The sequence below is a fragment of the Peromyscus leucopus genome, chromosome 19, assembly GCF_004664715.2.
Source record: "Peromyscus leucopus breed LL Stock chromosome 19, UCI_PerLeu_2.1, whole genome shotgun sequence".
In the NCBI taxonomy this organism is placed as follows: Eukaryota; Metazoa; Chordata; class Mammalia; order Rodentia; family Cricetidae; genus Peromyscus; species Peromyscus leucopus.
Genome location: NC_051079.1, coordinates 31,696,916 through 31,714,897, shown reverse-complemented (window position 1 = coordinate 31,714,897; position 17,982 = coordinate 31,696,916). Strand labels below are relative to the sequence as shown.

The 17,982-nt window shown below is 39.4% G+C and overlaps 1 protein-coding gene and 1 long non-coding RNA gene across 2 annotated transcripts in view; one reads left to right on the top strand and one right to left on the bottom strand.

Moving 5' to 3' along the window:
• Nucleotides 1-17,982, bottom strand: part of Stk32a (serine/threonine kinase 32A) — a 113,605-nt gene that overhangs the window by 45,343 nt on the left and 50,280 nt on the right. Inside the window, exon 5 of the mRNA XM_028881730.2 lies at nucleotides 11,297-11,470. Coding sequence (XP_028737563.1) covers nucleotides 11,297-11,470 — 174 coding nt within the window. The remainder of the gene's footprint in view (nucleotides 1-11,296; nucleotides 11,471-17,982) is intronic.
• The window catches only part of LOC119086259, a 34,319-nt gene that overhangs the window by 11,056 nt on the left and 5,281 nt on the right, over nucleotides 1-17,982 (top strand). The window lies entirely within an intron of this gene.

Sequence of the window (17,982 nt, the reverse complement as noted above, 5' to 3'; positions counted from 1 at the left end):
TAACAAGTAATAGGCTTTATATACATATACACATATAATTAATATACACATGCAACCTAAAATTAAATACATAGATATATTAATTTATAGAGTCATATGATGGCAATTGTCTCAGTAACAAATGGTTCAATCCAGCTCTGGATATTTCCAGCTTCACTTGAGGTAGAAGTTAGGACTGTGTGCTTTATAGTCAGATGATCCAGGTTCAAATCCCAAATCTGCAACTTCCTAATTCTGGGACCATGGGTAAATGTGATCACCTTCCTAATATGCATTCTTCACTTTCTCAATAGTTGCTGTAGTTTTCACTTGGCTATTTAAACAGATAAGATTTTATGTAGCTTAAGAACACCTACTCTATGCTGACTCTAAGAATAAGCTAAGAAATGTCTTGTCATGAGACTATAGTTACCAGACCAGGGATGGACTGGTGACCCAATTTGAGCTACTAAATAGGAAGGAGGTGATTAGAAGCTAAAATAAAAGCCCCCTTGGTATCCTGAGGCAGGTTTTTTAGAAGAAATGTTGATCACTGGATTCAGAAGAGTTAGCATGGAATACAAGTACTGTGTTAGCATTACATGGAGGAGCAGGCTGAGTAGACAAAAGAAAGAAGCTACTTGGTCAGTGCTGCTGCTGGATTGTTGAATATGTAATCTGTAGACAAGCTTACATCTGGATTTTCCAGTTTTATAGGCTAATATTTATTTTATTATTTGAAGCAATGTGAATTTAGGTTTACCATAATTTGAGCTCTAAACTGATGTGCATAATAGAACGAAGGACAATGAGCTTTACTTCATAAAGTTGTGATGATTTAATTAAATGATCCACGTAAATCTCTTACTACAGAACCTGGCACAAAGTAACTGTTCAGCTAAATTTCATAAAACACCGAACAAATAATTAGCAAGTGCCCAGTGTAGGAAGAGCTAGGTCATGAGACACTAATGGTAAACTGAGAGTGTCAAGAGATGAACAGATGTTTTCAATGTTTGTTTAACCGTGGTGACATCACAATGGTCTCACTCGTTACACATGGCAGCTTAGGCTAAGCTCCATTATACTTAAAGCCCATGCCTTTAATCCCAGCACTCAGGAGGCAGAGGCAAGTAAATCTCTGAGTTTGAGGCCAGTCTGGTCTACAGAGCTAGTTCCAGAACAGCCAGTGGTACACAGGGAAACCCTGTCTTTAATAAATAAATAGATAGATAAATGATAGATAGATAGATAGATAGATAAATAAATAAATAAATAAATAAAGTATACTCAAGTCTATATTATTCTCCAAAACCCTTCTGTAGCATTCACGACAAAAATTTGGTGGTGTATAGTCATGCTCACTTGTTTCCAAGCTGCCTATGACCACTGTCACTCAATATGGCAGAGGTGATGTGTTAAGGAGGAAATGCTGAGGTCCTTAAAGTATAATGCATTTGCTAGTTGGCCTTTGCAGAAAGTGTGTCTGTCTTGTATCATCAGGATAAGAAGGTGAGTGGGTCAGCTCATGGGTTGTTTCTTACTATGTGAGACCAGCTAACGGACCTCTCTAGTCCCTCCCATCCTTCCCTCCTGACCACACACTGTAAAGTGAAAATCAAGTTCAAGAACATTCCCTCTCCTGCTTGCTCTGCCTATTCCCTAAGCACAAATATAAAGCAGGACTATGCCTGCACACTTGTTTGAATGTGGTAATGGTCTAGCCTCAGCTCACACTTGTTGCCTTACTCCTACCCTCACATGCCCTCTGCTCTGCACCAGGACATAACAAACACCCTAAGAGCTGTTTGTCTTGCTAGTCCTGCCAATATTCCAGGTTACCTGTGGGCATAGTGTTAAAAGTAGCCCACACCCCCCAGAAGTGTATTTGCTCAAATCTTTATTTACTATAAAGTACTGAACACAATCTGTAACTAACACAGCTCCCTCAGTATTTAGGTCCTTGTTGATTCTGTCATCTCATTAGCTGTAATCTTTAAGAAGGCAAAGAAGGAGGAGGAGGAATCATTGTAGTAGTAGTAGTTCCCTTCACCCCCAAAATTCTATGTCCCTGACATAGCTGGGAATAAGTAAGCAATACTGTTTAGTATTAAATGATTAAACCTAAAAGAGTGACGCTTGTACTCGTATTGCAATGCACGCTAGACTAAATGAAATTGTATTTAACACAGCTCACGAGTTACATATTAATGAAACTCTTAACCTTATTGAAATTATTAAAAGTTCAGCCTAGCCTAGTTAAATGTTAACCTGTAAATGAGTATTCCCTTGCCTTTTCCAAGGTGGGTAGAAAGAAGATACATTTTAAAGGCTCTTTGCAATTGTCTGATGTATAACACCAAGAGGGCAGATTCTCTTGTTTTCACAGTGTGTAATTCATGCTCATTCATTATTTGGTAGCATGGCAGCAGATGCTGAACAGAGCACAGCAATGTAATACCCTTATTACTGCACTGTGTTTTGTTTCTAGGGCTCAATAACCACTTCGCTACAGCAGTTAGGAAAAGAGAGCATTTGCAAGAGCTTGTCATCTACTGAAGATAAGATTTAATAAGACAAGGAGGAGGGGCCTTTTCTTAAGCGCTCCAGAGAAGTCGTTAGCCTGAAACCTAATATTTCAATGCAATAAACAACAAGTGTTGTCAATACACTGAAAGAAAGGCAAACCTCAAGCAGAACACACATAGTGAGAGCAGTAAAGTCATCTACAAATACTCTGAGGTTCATACTTTTCTCAGGCTGAACACAATGCTATGGTAAATGAAGAAAAAAATAAAACCTCCTTTACAGATCTATAAAAGCCAAGCAAGACAATTTCAACCTGAGAATTCAAATACAAATGCTGTAGATAGCTGAAATATCTCACTAAGGTTGAAAGATAAAAACAAAGAGTAGATCTAAGCAGGAAAGAACTGCATGTTTCTGCTGTGTCACGAGCTTGGCTGCTGCTGGAAGTTTCTGCCTTGTGATTCTAGCTAGAGGCTGCAAGTCTAGAGGGTCCTTAGATCCAGCTTCCACAGAGACCAAACTCTCTTGTCTCTTCTAGAATCTTCTGGTATTTAGGTAATCCACTGTTCTTTGGTTTATATACATATGTCTCCAGTCTTCCATCTTCCTATGGCCATCATTTGTGTGTGTGTGTGTGTGTGTGTGTGTGTGTGTATGCATCGCATCCAAATAGCCTCTTCTTATAAAACCACCAGTCATGTCTGAACAGGGCCCATCTGAATGGTCTTATTTTAATTTGAATATTTCTATAAAGATCCTGCTTCCTAAAAGGTCACATTTTGAAACACTGAGGGTTAAGACTTGAATGTATCCTTTACTCAAAGTATGCTAGTCAGTTTTTGTCAACTTAATACTAACTAGAATCACCTGGGAAGAGGAAACCTAATCAGAGGAATTATTGCCATCTACCTGCACTGTAGGCAAGTCTATGGGCATTTTCTTGATTGTTGAATGATGTGGGAGAGCCTAGACCACTATGAACAGTGCTATCCCTAGGCATGTAGTCCTGAGCTGTATGAGAAAGCAAGATGAGCAGGCCAGAAGGAGTAGACAAGTAAGCAACACTCCCACATGGTCTCTGCTTCAGTTCCTGCCTCTAGGTTCCTGCCTTGAGTTCCTGTCCTGACTTCTCTCCATGAACAGTTGCTGACTTGAGTGTTGCAAGGTGACATAAACCTCATCCTCTTTGAGCTGGTTTTGGTCATGGAGTTTATCACAACAAGAGAAAGCAAACTAGGAAGGGGAAATATAAAATAACTTACAATCGTGCCAACCACAATCATCTTCCAATTGGATAAGTAGCACTACACAGCTCATGTAACCTGGAGGGTGTGTGTCTGTTATTTTCTTAAGGATAAAACTAAGGAAGCCTATAGTTAGAGCAGGAACATTCTGGTTATTCTGTTTGTTTGCTTCTGTGCTGGGGTTGAACCTCAACTTCCTATGAGTAAAGCAAGAGCTCTACCATTCTCCCTCCAGTCAGGACCTTTAGTTAGATAATCTTGCATTTGAATTTAGTCTCCATACACTAGCTGTGCGTGGCCAAGTTACTTAACTCTGCCAAAGTATTGTTGACTGTCAAATGGGGCACTGTGTACAGCATGCTGAGTACACAGGGCAAGGTCTTGGTATGTGTATAATAAATAACTCTTGTTAAGTCATTAAAGCAATGACGTACGTACTTTGTATTATAAATTAATTGGGCAAAAAGGCTGGTGAGCTAAAAGAAGTAAACACATCCAGGAATGAGAAAAATATCTCACCAGGTGACTCATTCTTAAGGGCTTCAAAGCTGAGCTGTCACTGGGTTAGCATTCGTTAGGAACTAATCTGTCACTTGAATGATTAGCACCAAAATGATCTCATTTTTGCCTATGAATTAGCACTTCAAGAAAATAAAATTTGACTGCTAAGATACAACAGTATGTGTAAATTAGATGCCAAGGTGACCTCCCGGCCTAGATCTCTGCCTGCAATAAGCTAAAGGCCTTCCCTGAAAACAAGTATGATTTTGGTTCACAATTGAATTGCAAACAAGAACTTGTCTGGTAAATGTGCTAAGAGCTGTTTGCCACACTTCCATGCCACATGCTCGGCAGGCAGTTCACTTCAGTCACATAGCCTTCCTGGAGGGGAGTATATGTGTGGTGGAGAGCAGAGAAAGGACAAGCTCACTTGTAAAGACCGTCCTGCTGAAGCCAAGAGGATGCCATCCTAGAGACTTATGCATGAAGGAATCACTTCTTATCCTTGTCAACCCCCTCTCTTCTTCCTCGACAGAGAATTTCGGGACTCTGCCTAAAGTTGTAGAGGAAATTGACATTGGTATGTGGCACAGTATACTTCTTCAGGAGAAAAGTGGCAGAGAGACATTATGGGGATCCCCCACTTCATGATTTCCACCTCTTGTTTATGTCCTTGAGTAAATAAGTTCTGTCACGTGCTTCTAACCAACACTGTTTTGGGATTACTGGGACTATTGGGATTATGTTATAGAACATTATATATTGTTATTTGAAGATATAACTGCTGTCCTACTAATCAGCTCACTCTAGAGTCTAGGTGTTCTTAAATTTGACAAAGCAAGCTGTCACGAATCCTGCAGCTTCAAGAGGAATGAATTCTACTAACTTCCTGTCTGAGCTTATCTGGCCTAACCTTAAAGAAACCTCAGTTACACCATGTCCATATTCCAAGCCAAGGAAACTGGGAGCTAATAAATGTGGGTTAAATCAATGGCTCATTTCCTATGAAGGATATCAAAGGTGTCACAGAATCTCTTCTCCTATAGCCAAACAGTAGGAAATTGTGGAGCAAATTAAGATTTACTTCAGAAAATATCATCCATTGTAAATTTACCTTGTACAATTGTCACGTGTGCTTGCTGTTCTCATTCATATGTTTACGTGTGTTTACACTGAATTACCCAGTGACCCTCTATTTCGATTTCTGTGCCGAATGTTGGTGATTAAACATGGGTAAAACAATCTCTACCCACAAGTAATTACATTCAGGAGAGAGAGAAAGCATTATACAAATAACATCGTGCCTCAAAAGCCACAAGTAGAAGCCTAACCATGACCACTAGGCAGATGTAACGGAGTAGAAGTGATGGTGGCCTAGCCTGTGACAGATTCAAAACCACTTATAACCTTTATAATGCGTGCTCCCAAATGTAAAAGCCTTTCTTATCTGTAAACCATTTTTCGTGATCAACTGTTATCAGTGCTACAACAGAGGAACGAACATCTCCCTCACCACCAGAGCCTTGGCTCTGCAACGCTGTCTGGTAACCACATGCTTTGAAGGTATCCTTGAGTATTTAGGCTAGAGTCATTGTTCCCAAGGTGGTTTTTTTTTTTTTTTTTTTTTTAATTTCACTGTTGCGGTACTGCTTCTGAGAAGGATGATAGGAGTTTCTGAAAAGTTGCTACATCAGTCTGAAGGGTTGACAAATGAGGATTCTTATCTGCACCTTGCTTCAGAGTGAAGCTGGCTGCCTTGATTACCCCCTCCGCCCCCTCACTATAACAAAGAAGACAAAGGTAATAAGTGAAAGCGCAATCCCGTGTTCTTCTTGATAATCAAAACTTTTCTATTATTCCCTGTTCAATGTTTCCATTATTGATGGGAGATAACATTTCACAATTTTCTCTGTTGTACTGTGATTATTTATATGAATTGCCTAACAGGATTTTTACCTCATTCCTATAGGAATTTGGAAAATGGTGAATTATAACTTCATTAGAGTGAGTTTTTGTTTTGTTTTGTTTTTTTGTTTTGTTTTTTTACTATGAGGAAAATACAATCAACCATCTACTCTAATCGGAGATGACTTACTGTTAACTGTCTTATATAGCTCACCTCCATAGCCTAAATTTATAATTGAGTCTTCTCTAATGTCTGACAGGAGAATGACTACCAATTCCTTCTTGGCCTGCAATAGTTTCCATCAGATTATTCATTGGCAGGACTGTGGCATTCTAATCAAATACTGTTCTCCTCACAGGAAGTATAATGAATTTAGGCTCTCTTATTTTTAATAGAAGCAAATAATCACCCGTTCTCACTTTAAAGCCTTCACTTACTGACTTAATATAAATAAGGGGGTATTAAGATAGGATCTTCCACACTTTGAAAACTAAAGTCAGTTTTCAATCTGTGAGCACAGGAAAACATTTGAATTTCTTGACTAACAAGAAACTTGTCTAATTATATAAATCAAAACTAAGGTTATTATGCAACTTTGCCATTATCAAAGAAAGCTCTGGAAATTGATGAAAATCGGCTCAATATTTTGTATATTACGGGAACTTTAAAAATTCAAGTCTATGGATTGAAAAATTCTATCAATAAATTAAGACAAAGACTTTATGTGAAGTTTATGACAAAGAAAGTAGGTGCAATGTTTTAGAAAAATAAGACACACATTTGTTGGCAGGTACATCAATGTAAGAACACAATTAAAACAGAGCCAATTCTGTATTTCTTTAGATAGAATGAACTCTCTCTCTCTCTCTTCTCTCTCTTCTCTCTCTCTCTCTCTCTCTCTCTCTCTCTCTCTCTCTCTCTCTCTCTCTCTCTCTTCCCCTCCCTCCCTTCCTCCCACCCTCCCTCTCTTTATTTCTGTGTGTCTGTGTACTAGTTTTATGTCAACTGGACACAAGCTAGAGTCATGAGATAGGAGGGAGCCTCAATTGAGAAAACACCTTCATAAGATTGGGCTTCTGGCAAGTCTGTAGTGCATTTTCTTAATTAGTGATTGATGAGGGAGGGCCTGGCTTATTATGGGTGGGCCACACCTGGACTGGTGGTCCTGGCTTCTATAAGTATGCAGACTGAGTAAGCCGTGTGGAGCAAACCAGTAAGCAGCACCTCTCCATGGTCTCTGCATCAGCTCCTGCCTCCTCCAGGTTCCTGCCCTGTTTGAGTTGTTGTCTTGACTTCTTTGGATGATGAACTGTGATGTGTAAATGTAAGCCAATTAAACCCTTTCCTCTCCAACTTGCTTTTGGTCATGGTGCTTCATCACAGCAACAGTAACCTGAACTAAGACGGTGTGGTCATGCAGAGGGAGAGATTATGGACTCATATGGATACAAGTACTTGTTGAGGTTAACAGGTTGAAATTAGGCAACTTCGTCAATTACTCTTTACCTGATGTTTTGAGACAGAGTCTCTCACTGAACCCGGAACTGAACAATTCAGTTCGGAAAGCTTGTCAATGACGTCCAGGGATCACTGGTCCCCAGTCATTGAGATTCTAGATGTCTGCATTTCTTACTTGAGTGCTGGTGATCCAAACTTATATCCTCATCCTTTTGTAGCAAGCATTCTCCTGACTGAGCCATCTCCCCGGCCCCTGAATAAAGACTCTCATTTATTCGGTCCCTGTTACATGGTCTCGGTCTGATTGCTGCTTTGTCCACTTAAACCTCTTTTGAATCCTCTGAGTTCTTAGAAGACTGTCTCCTTATCGAACACCTTCTCTCGTGTACTCCAGCTTTCCTCATCAGTTTAGCTTCTGGTTTTAGATCATCCTTTGACCTGGTGGCTTCAGTGTGCCATCTTGGCCTGTGCAGCTGGAATATGGGTACTTGTGGACTGGTGGCCATGCTCACCTTACTCTGCACTCTCCTCAGGCTCCAGCGACACTCAACTTCATGGGACGCAGTGTGGTCAAGAGCAATGCATTTCCTCAATTTGATGCTTCAGCTATACTATCACAGTGTAATGTAAGAGACTTAAGTTTGTTTTTTTTTTTTTCTCGTTTACTTTCGTTTGTTTTTCTGAGACAGGGTTTCTCTGCGTAGTTTTGGTGCCTTTCCTGGACCTCGCTCTGTAGACTAGTCTGTCCTCGAACTCACAAAGACCTGCCTGCCTCTGCCTCCCGAGTGCTGGGATTAAAGGTGTGTGCCACCACCGCCTGACCAAGAGCCGTAAGTTTTTTAAACTGGAGTTCCAGCTGTAAAATGGGGATAGTAATGCCACCAACCTCCTGTAACTAGAGGAAGACTGAGTGGTAATTCTCAAGTTCTGAGAAGTGTCCCTGGACTGGAAGCCACTGGTAAATGGTGGACTGACCTTATTCTTGTTCCATGCACATTCACTGAGAACTTAAGATCATTTTGAATCATCTACTGTCCAGAGGCAACACATGGGTTGACTCTAAACAAAGAAGGTCTGTATTTTAGCTGCTGTTCCATGTAATTGGTTACTGCACACTTGGACAAATCTATGATGCTTCATCTATTCTTTTTCATTTACACATTTTATGTCTTGGAATTCAGAATGTGAGTTTTACAGTAGTATTCTAAGCAGCTGAAAGATGATTTATTCTGTCATCTTAGCATCAATCAAATGGAGCATTTATTTTACTGATTCTTTTGAAGGAAGCTATAGTTTTTTTGAAGAGTTATATTTTTAATTTGAATGAATTCCATGAAAAAGCCCATGTTATATATCACTAAACACCCTGGGAAAGAGCTAAACCATCAGAATGGGAAAATATGTGTTGTAATAAATGAAGAAGGGGATTTTATAATGAGATTCCTAGCACTCAGAAGCCCAAATTGTTTCTGAATTCATCTCTCAACTTTACACCCCACATAATCCCATTCTCAGAACAACACTATTACTATCTATCATTTAAATTCCTTAGACAGTGGGATATCCCTTAATTAGCCATGTATCTGGTTTTTAAAGCCATTTTAAAGATGATAACACATTTAATTGATATCTGGCATTTTAATAGTAAAAAGCCTAATTATTGGACAATTAAAGTGTTTAACACTGGCAATATGTCTTCAACTTACTAGAACATATAAGAGTTTAGCCAGCATCTATTCCTTCATAGTTTTTCCAAATACTGGCAAGGCAATGGGAAGCTAAGCAGACATGGCTTCACTCCTGGAGTAGAAGGGCACAAATGAACTAAGCAGCTGCATATCAAAAAGTGTCAGAGCTTTCAGAAGTGCAAAATGCTCTGATGGTCTATAAACTACAATGCATGGGAGGTGAATGGGGCCCCCAGTCAGCAGACACACACTTGAATTGTTCTGTGACCCCCAAAGGACAGCATCTTAGTTTGTTTCAATGCTGCATCCCACATGTCCAGATTTCTGTCATTCGTTTCTATGTGAGAAGACGTTTTAGCACAAACAGGCCCTCTGAGAGTGGACAGAAGTAAATACTGTGTGAGTATAAAAAGCTAGGAACAGGAAGTTCATCCCTCATGTGTCACATGATTTCAATGGCCCAAATTAGATGAGACTAGTGAGGTGTGAGGGAAGAAGAGAAAGAAAACAGACACCAGCTGGGAGAGATCTCCTTCCGGGTTCTAGTGCATTTCTAGCCTGGATTCCTCTCGGAATAAAGCTCTTCCCAGAAAAAGCTGCCAAGAGCCAGCAAACCTGCTCTTCAAAACAAGATCTTCAGTTACCCACCGAATACCAGGTGTGCAAATTGCCTTCTGAAGTCCTGTGTGATTAACTGGTCAGTTTTCCATTGAACTATGACTTAAAGAGCACATTTCCAGTACAAATAGCCTCTCCAAAGATGGAAAATTAAACAGTTACTTAAGTCTACCCACTTAAAGCCAGAAAAAAAACAAAAAGGATTAGTTCCTGTGCCTACAAATGGTGGTAGTACCTGTTCATCCACAGTCTCAGAGCTGATCCAGAAAAGTTGCAGACAAATATGCTATCCAACTCAGGCTATACTAAATGAGACACAACTGTACTAAAATCTCAGTCAGTTCTTCAAAGATTAGAGAGGACAGTAGTGAGGTTATTGGCATTGGATTTTATCTAATGATGTGTAATCGATGTTTGTATTTCACATGTGTATTTAGTACTTTCAGTATAACATGGCTCTCTCTCTCTCACTTAGGGTTGGAGAGATTCAGTTTTAGATCCTGACAGGGCCAACTGTTAGAATAATCTTTGACCCACTTTCTTTTTCGGTACAATGGGAACACTATAATTAAATGGGAAGTCCTTGTTGATGCTTAAAAATTTAAAACACTAATAGAATGTTTCCGAGTGCCCAGCACAAAGTAAACCTCAGGAAAAGTAATGGATGTGATAATGATTTGATTATTAAATAACCTAGGTGATAATTTCATATTTATAAATCATGGTTTTCTCATCTTTAATACAGATCTAACAGCAACTCTGATCTTTGTCCAGGTTATTTTAGTGATAAATGATATATAGTATATGAGATCATCCTTAAAGCTACTAATTTTTTTATAATTGTAATATATCCCTTCCTGTATACTTGCATGTATCCCCTTATCACCCTTTATTTATTTTCTTAAAACAAATTCTTCAAGTGTAGGAGACTCCTTGTTTTTGTTGCTCCTGTTAGGAGACTCCTGTTGTTTTTGTTAGACCTGGGGGACTTAATACAGTTGTCATGACAGGAAGACATTAAGCCAAGTTTTCTGCTATGAGGAATTTCTTTCTTATCTTGCCCTCTGCATGTTTCCACCTCTATTTGAATTAATTAATTTAATATTGAAGCTCTCACCTGTCACCATTCCTTCTCTTTATATACACATAGTTATAACCAAGTACCAATAGACATTGATAGTGATGTTTAGTCTCGTCACATACTGTGACCTTGGGCTAATTAAACTTTATATGTCAGTCACCCACAGGGGCAACGAACCAACCCCCAAGGGCTGCTGCGATAACTAAATGAACATTAAATGCAGTGATGAACAAGATTTGTTCAATTCAGCTTCTTATCAAGCCCATGGATTGTCTTTTTGGACTTGACTGACCTGTGAATGATGCGCTGGCTCTGTAGGTAGTCTAGGGCCATGGCCAGCTCACAGATGAAGAGCTTCACTGTGTCTTCCTGAAAGTGGACATTCTGCTGAAGGTGATAACGCAGGTCCCCACCAAGTAGCAGGTCCACCACCATGAACATGTCTTCCTCATCTTGGAAGGAATACCTGGAACAACATTAGAAATATAAATATCAGGGCTGGAGAGATGACTCAATGGACAAAGTGCTTGCATGTCAGCCTGAAGACCTGAGTTTGAATCCCCAGCTCCTGGATAGAACCATGGCATGGTGGCTAGTGTGAGAACCCCTGCACTGGGAGCCAGACACAGGAGCTTATCCAAGGTTGGAGGCAGACCTCTCAGGCCAGCCCATCTTGCCAAAATAATGAGCTTCAGGTTTATTAAGACAATCTGTCTCAAAAGTAAGGTAGAGAAGCAATTGAGAAAAGACACTGTCAACCTTGGCCTCCATGAGAGAGTACATTTGCCTGCACACATGAACACACATGCAAAACACACACTTTTTTTTTTAAATAAACACCAACTACACTTACAGGATAGAGTACTAGAGGCAAGCTCGAGTAGATTATTGCCATGCTCCCATTTCTTACCAAGAAATTAGGGAATAGTAAGTCTAAGTGATCTCCACGAAGTAATAATCCTAACAAATGATGCAGCCAAGGGTTCTCCAGGGACAAAATGAGATGTGAAAGAGAATAATATCACATCATGAAGCACAAACAAAAGAGAGAACTCTGTGGATAGGGTACAGTCAGAACAATAGGTATGATGGAAAAGCCTGAGTCTGGGGAAGAATGCATGGGTCAATTCTATGACAGGAACTTATTCACCTATCTATAGACATTGGGGATCACTGGCAAGTGTGATGCCAGCTATATGGCCAGATACCAGCTCTTCACTTGAAAGAGCATGGTGCTGAGGACTGGGAGACAGAGTGAGACATAACCAGCACCACATGGTCCCTGTTGAATACAGCAGAGATATAGGGATTTGGTTATATGCACAGAGCCTTGGTAAAGACATTCTTCTCCAGCGGGGATTTGTCTTGTGCCCATGGCTCAGGCATGATTTATTGTCACAATGAAGTTCTCTAAATCAATACTGCTTTGATGCGTTTTTATTTCCCTAATGTCACTGAGATCATATTTTGAAGTTTTATTTGCATTTAAAATCTAAGTGTCTGCAAGCAGTACCCAAGGAAGCATATAAATTCTCGGTGATGAATTCTCTGCTCAGGAGTAACTGTAGAACACCAATGTCAGGACAAATACTAAAAAGTGGGGTGGGGGAAATTTACAAACAATAAGGAATGAGAATTTCAACACAGCATTAATCTGAAGGAGGTGATAGACTAATGAAGACTGATGGTCCCTGATGTTTGTTCACTGGCTCAATAAATGAAATTTCATATTCACAGAGAAGATGTCAGAAATTAAGCTCTTGGGGAATTAAGACAAATGAAGGGAATAATTTTTAAAAGTTCGAGATGTGCACACTTGGTATTATCTTTTTTTTTTTTTTTTTTGGTTTTTCGAGACAGGGTTTCTCTGCGTAGCTTTGCGCTGGCCTCGAACTCACAGAGATCCGCCTGGTTCTGCCTCCCGAGTGCTGGGATTAAAGGCATGTCCCACCACCTCCCGGCTTGGTATTATCTTTAGGAATTATGTATCCTCTTTACCTCAGTGAGACAAATGGCTGGCTAGCTCTGCTTTAGGTTTAAAAGGCACCAGGAGAGCTGCTAGGTCTGGACACTTGCATTTGAAATCCTTCCAATTGCACCAACACAAACTATATTCACTGTGTTCTGGAGATCTTTCAGTGAGTCACCCTGGGATAGTTAATATGTAATCACACCCAAGGTCTACTGCACCTCAGGCTGCTCTCAGCAGTGGAACGGAAAATATACTTTCTCATGGGCTGAGTTGCTGATGGAATAAGGATGGTGAGAATGGGAACTGGGTACCAAAAGAAGGGAAAATACGCAGCCAATCATACATATGACTAGAAGCCGATGGGAAGTTACCCTGTGGAGCAGACTTATGCGACACTCTGCTGTTGACTGCCTTGCACTCCGAAGTGCCTTGTACTCTCAGACCCGCTAACACATCAGGGGCTCTCCTCTCCCATTGTTGCACTAAATTGCAAGTATAAATGTTCCTTGTACTAAATCTAGTGTGAACAAGCAAACGTTTTTATTAAGGCTTGAGTTAAGAGATTTTAATCCAAAGAAGAAACTGATATGAGTGCCAGTTGTGACAAGTTAACCACAGTGTTCCAACATGTAGGAGATTAATAATCAAAGAGAGCAGAGGCCAAGGCAAGAGGCAACATGCTCCCCTGGCCAGCAGAAATAGAAATCTAGTAAGCTGTGAAGGCAAGTCTGACTGTTAAAAATCATCTTCCTTCTTCAGCTTGTCACATCTGAATCCTCCTTCAGTTTCTTAAGTCTCAAAGGGAAAAGATAAGCATTTAATATTCTGAAAATATTTTATTAAAAATATGAAGGCATAACATAATTTAGTGATACACAGAATGTTCAGGTTCTTAATATAATCTTACTTGTAAAAATAAACAGACCTTCCTGGTAACTCAGCATGTGTCACAGAGGCTCATGGCTGGGTTTCTGTAACCATCGTTTCCTATGCGTGGCATAGTTCTTAACCAGCTATACTAACATTAACAAGTCTAGCCCCGATGCACGTGAAATTCACTAGGTCGTATGTTCATTAATACAGCCACAGGCCAATCTGATGGAGGCAATTTATCAACTGAAGTTCCCCCTCCTCCGGTGGCTCTAGTTTGTGTCAAATTTACAAAAACCTAACCAGCATGGTGGTATTACACACACAAAACAAAGAAACAAGAACATGTGTCATGTGTATGTGTGTGTGTATACACATTATATGTGTATGTACATATAATGGATATATTTTAAAAGACATAATACATACAAAATAAAAAGGAAATAAATAATGCTGATCCATGCAGTAAGTTTTCTGCCAAAACTTACTTTGTCTAAATGATGGGATTTATGTCATTTTAAATTTTATAGTTTTTATTTTGTATTTTACTTGATTTTGAAATGTAAATAAACATGAGAAAAAATACATTCTTCTACTTGTATCCAGTATTAGTTGCCTCATTGGAAAGAAGAGCTAACACTGTTGGCTTCTGATGTGTATAATCAAAGTAGGAACATTCACCAAATACAAACTCAATGTCCATAGTTCTATACTATACAAATATTCCTTTCTTTAAATTGAATTTTTATACAATCCTGGGAGGTCAGGGTAGCAGAATGTTGTTGTTTGTTTTTTTTTACACTTTGGCTCTTTTAGAGAGGCCACCACCCAGCTCCTAAATAAATACATACAGAGTCTTATTCTTTCTTATAAATGCCCAGCCTTAGCTTGGCTTGTTTCTAGCCAGTTTTTCTTAACTTTAACTTATCTCTTCTACCTTTTGTCTCTGTGCTTTTCCCATTCTCTTACTTCTATAAATCTTACTCTTATCTCCATGGCTTGCTGTGTAGTTGGATGAATGGCCCCTGATGTCCTCCTCTTCTCTGGCTAATTCTTCCTCTCCTTCCTGATTTCTCTTTCTGTTAATTCTTTCTGCCTGCCAGACCTGCCTATCCTTTCTCCTGTCTTGCTATTGGCTGTTCAGCTCTTTCTTAGACCATCAGGTATTTTAGACAGGCAAAGTAACACAGCTTCACAGAGTTAAACAAATGCAACATGAACAAAGGTAACATACCTTAAAATAATACCTTACAACAGCAGAGAGAAAGACCTTTGAAAGAGTCATATGGAAAGTTACTGCTGTAGAAACTTCCTAAAATATACATAGACATATGTACCATATATAAAAGGAGTTAAATAGAATCACTCTATAAGAGGGAAAATGCTTTTTGCAAACAACATAGGCTATCAAATAAAATTCCCAGAGATGTGTATAGGGTACCTATTTTCAAGTCATTGGTAAATGTGGTTCCATAGACCCCCACCTCTGATGTATTACAGACTGTTGTCATTTTCTCCAAAGCTCAATGGTAAGTCCCTATTGATTAAAAACATTCCAGAAATTTAAGTCATAGGGCATGGAGAAAACAAACTGATACTAACCTGGAAGCTGCATCATTACTGGATAACCTCCATAGTTCTGCAATGGTCTAAGAATTCTACTAGGAGAGAAAAGTTAATCAACAGTATTGATTGTGAAACCTGCAAGCTACAATAGCAAGTACTCTGACATGATAGCCCAGCAGTACATAGGTGGCATGAATGTTATGGGAGTAACCAACCACTCTATAATTGTATGTAAAGCTTGCTACATAAGACAGAATACATGCCTAATACCATTAACTTGGCACAAACAACATGTCTGACTAGGCCCAAGGCCCTATGTGAGAACCCAATGTTTTTATTCTGCTAAATGGACAAAGTACTAAATTGTCCCCAAGCTCTTGTCTTAATACATACATATTACTGCATCTTTCACCCTCATTAATAAACTTCTTTTTTCATTGGTGCCTTTACCAATGGGGACTCATTCATTCATCAATGAACTTCCTTTTCAGTAGATGGTGATTAAAACAAAACCCCACAACTGGTCAGCATGCATAGAATAAGAAAGTGTGGAGTGCTCAGCTCTAAATGAAACATCTATATCACATACTTTCCACAAGTTTCAAGGATCATCATGGAAGAGGGGACATAAAAACTGTGAGAGTTGGGGGTAGTGAATAACTGCAGAAAAACTGTATTGTTTTTAGACATGACAGGACTGTTCACACATGAATCACTATCACACTGACTGTGTGCATAAGATCTGTACAAGATCAAGTCAGCTAAAATCTAATCATGGAAAGAGGAGTTCAGGAAGGCCCACCTGTGCCTGAGGAGCCGTTGGCAATTGATAGCTAACTAAGGGAGGGCAACTCAGTTTTCCTGCAGCCTTTGAGACTCTACCCATGCACATACAACCATCACTAAGTGGACTCAGTGAGTTTGGGGGAAGGAATGGGAAGGCAGTGGAGGAATTAGAGGGGAGGGAACAAAGGGTGGATTTGATCAAAACACATAATATCCGTGTATGAAATTCTCAAACTGTTTTTGCAAAGAACCTTTATAGATCCTGTGGGTTTTGTATTCTATAGCTTCCCTGACCAACATCTTTTATATTCTAGCAAAAGTTTTGCTGAAGAAATCCAATCATTTTTGTTACAGTATTTCAACAGGCTGGAGTTTTGCAAATTACATGCATGTCCTGCATCTGATTCACTTCACAAGTCTGTATTTTGTGACAATTGGTAGACCAATCTAAAGGCTTACTGAAATTCATGTTGCATGGATTGTTTATTTGAGGGGAGTGCAGAGCTACTCTACAGATGAGTCTATGCACTTTAATAAATGTGTATATAATTAACACATCTATCTTGTACTGTTATCTGCTATTAGGTATCATTGCCTAGAGCCTAAAGTTCTTTCAGAGTGGTAAAATTGAATCCTGTCATTTCTCCTTTATGTTTTAAATGGAGTATTTTAATAAGAAAAATGATTTATTAAACTATTTAGTTATGGGGAGATGTGGTTCAGATAGGAAAGATTAAAACAGATGCTTAAAAGTGATCTCTCCTTTAGCAATGATTTTCAAAATGATTTGTTTCCTAATAACTTTCAAAAGCAACCAATACAGTTTTCAAAAGTGTCCCAATGAGCTCAAGGGCTTGGTGTTTTCATTCCTGTTGTTATTTGGTGTGTAATGTTCATTCTTGAACTGGGGAGGCATAATCTAGCAACAACACAGACATATGACCAAGTAGGCTTCAATACTTTTATGGTATAAAACCATATTGCTAGCTGTTTTATTTAATTTCTACTCCAGACAAATGTGGTTGTTGGAAGTGTTCTCTCTTCTCTCTCTCTCTCTCTCTCTCTCTCTCTCTCTCTCTCTCTCTCTCTCTCTCTCTCTCTCTCTCTTTTCCTCTCCCTCTGCTTCTCCCTTCCCCAACGCCCCCCCTCTCTCACATACACACACACACAAAATGAACATGTGCAGACTCAAGTGTAATCTACAATAAACACACATTAACTTTCATAAGGAAAATAAGTCCTCCATCACTGAAGGTGTTGGTCTATGATGACAGATGTTAGCTCTGTCCCATCAGACACACACTCCACTGTCAGAATGGCAGCATCAGCACCCAGCAAAGCATCACTGAAAACTCTGTGTACTACTCTTACTCTTACTATCTGCTATAATATTTCCAACTGATCAAGCACAGTAAAGTTGCTGTTAGTAACTCTTGCCACAAACTGGATACAGTACGCCTATTATGAGAAGAGCTGAGCATTTTTGATGAATTCTCACATCATTTTCTACAGTGGCTGTACCATTTAACATCTTCATACACAAAGGTAATGGCCCCAGTTTTTCCACATCCTTTTCAAACAATCGTCATCCCAATGCACAGGAAGCAGTGTCCCACTATGGTTGTGATTGCAGTTTCTTAATGTTTGCTCATGGTGTCACTTCCTTCGGGTACCTATTGGCTACTCACCATTTTGGAGAAAACCCTCTAGATTAACAGTTTTTAAAATGTGATTTTTTCCCTTTTTAAAATTTTTCAAATAAGAGTGTCTCCTGTATACTATCT